This window comes from Pelecanus crispus, chromosome 11, assembly GCF_030463565.1.
Source record: "Pelecanus crispus isolate bPelCri1 chromosome 11, bPelCri1.pri, whole genome shotgun sequence".
NCBI lineage: Eukaryota > Metazoa > Chordata > Aves > Pelecaniformes > Pelecanidae > Pelecanus > Pelecanus crispus.
In genome coordinates, this window is record NC_134653.1 from 32102589 (window position 1) to 32108835 (window position 6247).

The window sequence follows — 6247 nt, forward strand, 5'->3', positions numbered from 1 at the left end:
CGTGGTCCTGGCACGCACGGGGCCGGGGAGGTTTTGCTGTGGGGTTAGCAGGCTCCCGCGCCCCAGAGCCTCGCACGCTTGCACGCTCGCACACTCCCACGCTCACAACCTTCCACATTCAACCCTGCTGAGCCAGGACCGCGAAGGACCCCGTGACACGGGCCCAGAAAGCCGCCCATGAGACGAGGCTGGCAGTTCCCAGCCCAAACCAAACACATCTCTGGGTCGCAAATGCTTCGGGCCGGGCGTGGGAGAAGGTGGAGCCGAGGAGGGGCTTCCCCCGTCCCACCACTATATTAAATGCCCTCCCAGAGCCCCCTCTCTCTTTGCCGCTGTCACACCACCAGGTCGCAAAAATGGTGAGGGGCAGCGGATGGGAATTAAATTAAATGGCCGGGGCTCAATGGCGCAGGACGGCTCGGGAGCTTTACTGGGTTTAATCTCTGCTTGAATTTGGACTTTTCAGTGACTGTGCTGGAAGTCGTGCAGAAGAGCTGTTCCTAGTACACTGACCTTTGGATTGGAGCTCTCTGGGGGCTGAGGTACCTTCCTGAACGGCTAACATCTCTCTTTTCTGATTCTCTCTTTTAGACGTCTTACACAGACAAGGGAGAAAAGGTAAGAGCTGTTTCGTGTCCACGGTCCTGCCCCCGTTGCTTGGTGTGAAACATCAGCCATGTTAATGCAAATAATATTCATTCCTTACTCCTTGATTACCTGGTAAAATCAGAGGTAAAACTGCCCTCTGGCTGGGCCACACAGGACATGGCTCCTTGTTGTAAATCACCACTAATGATGGCAATTTTTTTTCTTTTTCTTTCTGGTTTGCGAGGAGAGTGACAAATGGGAGACGATGGGTATTTCCTGGCCAACCCCAATGCCTAAGCACAATCCTCATTTGTTGCAATAGTTATTTCCAAATGCTTCACCTATTAGCCACCTTTTTCCCCCCATAAAGTGCTCTCAAAGCTGCCGGTGCACGCACGCACCAGTGTGCCTGGGTCCAGCCAGCCCCGGCAGGACGGCACTGGGGAACAGAGCAAAGGGGGATTTGTCCGGGCGCTGGCGGTTGCGGAAGAGTGTTTGGGGGGGAGAATTAATCTTTAACACAGCAAGGTTCGTGGGCGGGTGTCGTGCCCTGGCCGGGGGGCCTGGGCAGCCCTGGCACTGGGGGGGCTGCTTGCGGGGAGCACCGGGAACATCAGGACCGATGTGGCCCCAGGTGAGCCGGGGCTTTGCACCTTCCACTCCGCAGAGCAGGATCCTGCGGCACCTGACTGTAAAGCGCTTTGGAAAATCGCTGTTTCGGGGCAGCAGCTGGGGTTTCACCCGGTTCATTTGGATGCATTCACAGGAGAGGCATTTGCAGGTCATGGCCGTCGCTTCTCCCTGCTCTGGAGATGAGCAGCGCTGCGGGCAAGGCTGCGGCGGTGGCTCTCAGCCCTGTTTTCCCCTTCCCTTTAGCCCCTGCGAGGCCGCTTCATCCATTTCCACTCCATCACCTTCTGGGTCGGCAATGCGAAGCAGGTGAGAGGCTGCGGCCAGCCGCGTGGGCACCCACCGTGCCGGGACAGGGCGGCTGCTCTGGTTATTGGCTGCCGGGGGGGTGGTTCGCCCCGGCAGCCCACCGGGTTGGGGCTGTGCCAGCATCCCAAAGCCCGTCCCTGGCTCAGCGTCCGTGCCTGCTGGCACGGCCTTGGCCGATGGCCTTGGGGACCCTTGCACAAGGCGAGGGGCGGCTGCCTGGGGGTGTGCGCGGGAGGGGCCCGGAAAATGCAAACCGGCACACGTGGCACAGCTCGAGCGTGGTCGCCAGCCTGCAGAGCGATAGGGTGTCATGGTGGCTGCTCTCCATCACTCGCTGCTAAAAGGCCACTAGCAAATTAAAAATCGCTCTGCTTCAAACCTGAAAAAAACCCCATTTCGCTCAACCTGGTGATGATGAACAGGAGACCGGCAGAAACGTTTCCTCCTCGGCGGCAGCTCCCTGCCTGCTGCCTGCCCATGCACCAGCCCTGCGCCTGCTGTTTCCTGCCCGTCCCTGGCCACGTTGGGTGCCAGAGGGCTCTGGAGGCAGCGCTTCTCACTGAGTTTGGGGTTTTTTTCCCCAATATGGGCCCTTTCTCACCTCTGCTTGCTCCTCCTAGTCTGCTGGAGGGAAGCAGAAAAGCTCGGCTGCTCCCCACGTGCAGACATGCACGTGTGCACTCATGCACACGCGTGACTTGCAGACGCCGCAGTGGCCATGCCCCACGGGCTGTTGGTGCTGCCCGGGCCGGGGGGAGCCTCGCGGGAACCAGGGGCCACTGGCACCGTGGCTTCACCCAGGGCGGCTCTCGCTTGCCTGCAGGCTGCATCCTACTACTGCAACAAGCTGGGGTTTGAGGAGTTGGCGTACCGGGGGCTGGAGACCGGCAGCAGGGAAGTGGTCTCGCACGCCATCAAGCAGGACAAGGTAAGGGGGCTGAAGCATCTTGCAGAGGTGCCACTGCCAAGGTGGAGGTTGGGGGGGGGGGGGGGAGGATGAGGCAGTATCGGGCATGCAGGTGCTGCCAAAACCTGTTTGCACCTTTAAACCGGCGCCTGCAGTGCATCTGCCCCAGCCTGGGGGCACCGCCACATCTCCATCCCTCACCTGTCCTTCTCTTCCTCACCAGATCGTGTTTGTTCTCTCATCCGCTCTCAACCCAGGGAATGAGGGTAGGTACCGTGGGGGTCCGTGGGGGGTGATGGAGTGAGAAAGGCCGTGGCGGAGCAAAGTACCTCTGCTCATGCCTGCGGCTGCTCTTGCTCCGGGCAGAGATGGGGGAGCACCTGGTGAAGCACGGTGATGGGGTGAAGGACGTCGCCTTTGAAGTGGAGGATTGCGACTTCATCGTGCAGGTAAGCAGCCCCTCTGCTCCCTCCTGCATGGCACCCCAAAACGGCGAGGGGAGGCGGGGAAGGGCCTTGGGATGTCGCCCCCCGGCCCGGGGGAGCTGCAGCAGGAGGGGGTCTCTCTCCTGCCCAGAAAGCCAAGGAGCGTGGAGCCGTGGTGGTGAAGGAGCCCTGGGTGGAGGAGGACAAATTTGGGAAGGTGAAGTTTGCGGTGATCCAGACGGTAAGCAGCAGGGCAGCTGCGGAGGCTGAGGCCCCGCACTGGAGCAGGATCCGCGGGAGCAGGCTGGACCTGGGAGGTCCCCAAAAAAACAGGGCCACCATGCAACTGCCTTGCCCCCTCTTGCAGTATGGTGACACCACCCACACCCTGATAGAAAAGCTCAACTACAAGGGCCTCTTCCTACCCGGGTACCACCCACCCCTCTTCAAGGACCCCCTGCTGCCAAAGCTGTGAGTACTTTCCGGAGGGTCCTGCCCGGCTCTTTGCCACCGTGTGCAGGTGGGATGTCCCACCGAGGAGCCAGACAGGTCCCCTGCCTCGCCCCGGAGCCCCCCGCACTGTGGGGTGCCCCTGAGCCCAGCTGAGAGCCACCCCTGGCTTCCCCCCCCCCCCCCCCCCGCCCCCAGACCGAGCACCAAGCTCAACTTCGTCGACCACGTTGTGGGGAACCAGCCTGACCTCCAGATGGTCCCAGTGGCAGACTGGTAAGAGCGGGGAGGGCTGGTGGGAGGTGGGATGGAACAGCACCGCTCTGCTGGTCTCTGCTTCCAATGGTGCAGCTGAGGCTAATTAAACCAGAGCAGAGCTTCATTAGTGTCGAGATGGAGTGAAGGACTTGATCATGCCCTTTGTGGCCTGGGCAGGTACCAGAAGAACTTGCTCTTCCACCGCTTCTGGTCGGTGGATGACAAGCAGCTGCACACCGAGTACAGCGCCCTGCGCTCCATCGTGGTCACCAACTATGAAGAGACCATTAAGATGCCCATCAACGAGCCGGCACCTGGCAAGAAGAAATCCCAGATTCAGGTGAGCGGATGCCAGTGGTTTATCCATCAGGCTGCCACCACCTCGAGTGGGGCTTTGGTGAAGGAAAAGGGACCAAGGGGTCAGTGGTTCGGAGCTGGCGCAGATGTGCTGTGCTAAGGTGGCTGCTGGAAAGCAGCCTTGGCTCTGCTCAGGTCTCCCAAGGGCTGCCAAACCCTGGGGGAGCTGCTGGGACAGCGCCGGTTTACCCCGATCTCACCAACAGTGTTTTCTTTTCATTCCATGGCGTCCCTCAGCTGATATTGCTTTCATGTTTTTAAGCCCACGCCCAGCCCTTTGCACGCTGTAGCTGCGCTGTCACTAACGTGGTGACGTTGTTTCCCTGTAGGAATATGTCGACTATTATGGAGGGGCTGGAGTCCAGCACATTGCGCTGAACACCTCCGACATCATCTCGGCGGTGAGTGCAGCCCCGGGCAGCTCCCCACCTCCACCCCATCCCGCCGGACATGGTCCTTGTCACAGGGCGGTGGTGGACTATGACCCCCGTTGGGTTATGAGGACAAAGGCAGGCTGAGCAGGCTTGGTGCCGTGGTTGTCTTACAACCAGGATTAACTGCCCAGCAAGTTGCTGGAAAGGCACGTGCCTGCACCTGCGAGCTGCTGGCAGATGCCTGTCCCTCCAGCTTAAAGCAACTGGGGTCTGCAGGGACCCCGACAGCACGTGCTGTCCTTGGGGGTGGCTGGTGGGGAGCTCGGGCAGCCCGGGCTGCTGGGCTGAGCCACCATAGCACACTGCCCACCTTTGCCTGGGGCAGATGCTGGTCTGGATTGAGCCCAGCTGCTGTTGAGCACTTGGGTTTGGGGTCCTCTCCAGACCAAAGGGCCTCCAGAAGTATTGGGGGGGGGTGGGGGGTGGGGTTGTCAGGGTGGGATGAAGCATCCTTGCATGGTGGTCAACACTCTGTGTTGCCTGGAGAGGGCATCCTGGGCCCTCCCATTCCTGGTGCCCAAAGCAAGAGAGTGGGACAGGTCCCCATGCACAAGGTTGGCCAATGTCATGGGAAAATATCGCTCTGCCTCCCAACACCGTCCGTCCCGGGCCATCCTGTTGGCACAAACCGCTCCACAAATGAGCCCCAAGCCTGACCCACGCCAGGGTCTCCCCTGCCTTGCAGATCACCAGCCTGAAGCAGCGGGGCATGCAGTTCATGGACGTGCCGTCCAGCTACTACCAGATGCTGCGGGAGAGGCTGAAAACTGCCAAAATCAAAGTGAAGGAGAGCATCGACAAGCTGGCGGTGAGTCAGACTGGCCTGAGAAGGAAAAGGTGTACCCAGGGCTGGATCAGCTCCCCAAAGTGTTTTGCAGGGATGAGGGTGATGCAGAGGGATCCCCTTGCTCCTCTGTGGGTCTTCAAGCTGTCACCCTGTTTCTTTTCTCCAGGAACTGAAAATCCTGGTGGATTTTGATGAGAAAGGCTATTTGCTCCAGATCTTCACCAAACCAGTTCAAGACAGACCCACGGTCTTTCTGGAGGTCATCCAGCGGCATAACCACCAGGTTGGTTTGAGGATTTCATGATGATCCTGGCTTTGAGACCTCAGGGCCGTCAAGTACCATCACCCAGACAGCTCTCAGTTCTGCTCTTTCCCAGCTGCTTCCGAGCTGACGAACCCGCTGCCCGTCCCCACAGTCTGTAACATTGTCATCTCCGCAGGGCTTCGGCGCTGGGAACTTCAAGTCTCTGTTTGAAGCAATAGAAATAGATCAAGATGCAAGAGGAAACCTGACCATCCTGGAGCCCAACGGGGAGACCAAGCGCATCTAGAGGTGGGCAGAAAACGCCACCCTTGCCCCTAACGAGCTGATGCACGAGCGAACCGGGAAACGGCCATGTTTTGGTAAATAGCCCAGACCTAAGTGTCATAAACCCAGGGAAGCTGCTGCTGCCAAGATGGAGCTGTAAAAGGACTCAACACCTACCCCAACCCAGCCCTGGCACTGCCCTCCGGTGCCTTGTTGGGAGAGAGAATGTGGGAAATAACAAACACACTCTTAAAAAGCGGTTAAATCTGATCCAAACCACCAAATTCTTAACAAAGGGCAGGTTTAAGGCATGTGCCAAAGACATGCAGCTACAGAGGAAGACCGAAGAAACAACTGGGAGTGCTTAAATTTAGTCTATCCAAAGTTTTCTGTTAATTTTAGCTGCGCAGGAAGCTAGGAGAAGAAGGCGCGGAGGCGTTTGCCTCTCTGTGCATTTCATTTTGTAAGATTTTATTTTAATTGCTTTTAGACTCAATCTTGAATTTGAATTTGCCGAGATTAAACACGTGGGTCTCGGGTAGCTACAACATTCTGGAATGAGACTTAATCAAA

The 6247-nt window shown here is 58.4% G+C and overlaps 1 protein-coding gene across 1 annotated transcript; it reads left to right on the plus strand.

The window, feature by feature from the left end:
* The first annotated feature begins 2398 nt into the window (after nucleotides 1-2398).
* On the plus strand, nucleotides 2399-5696 carry HPD (4-hydroxyphenylpyruvate dioxygenase). The gene is made up of 11 exons (XM_075719168.1): nucleotides 2399-2455; nucleotides 2658-2700; nucleotides 2801-2883; nucleotides 3011-3100; nucleotides 3227-3330; nucleotides 3508-3585; nucleotides 3745-3907; nucleotides 4254-4325; nucleotides 5044-5166; nucleotides 5312-5428; nucleotides 5586-5696. The coding sequence occupies exons 3-11, from the start codon at nucleotides 2803-2805 to the stop codon at nucleotides 5694-5696; spliced, it is 939 nt and encodes a 312-aa protein (XP_075575283.1). The 5' UTR covers nucleotides 2399-2455; nucleotides 2658-2700; nucleotides 2801-2802.
* Nucleotides 5697-6247: the final 551 nt, after the last annotated feature.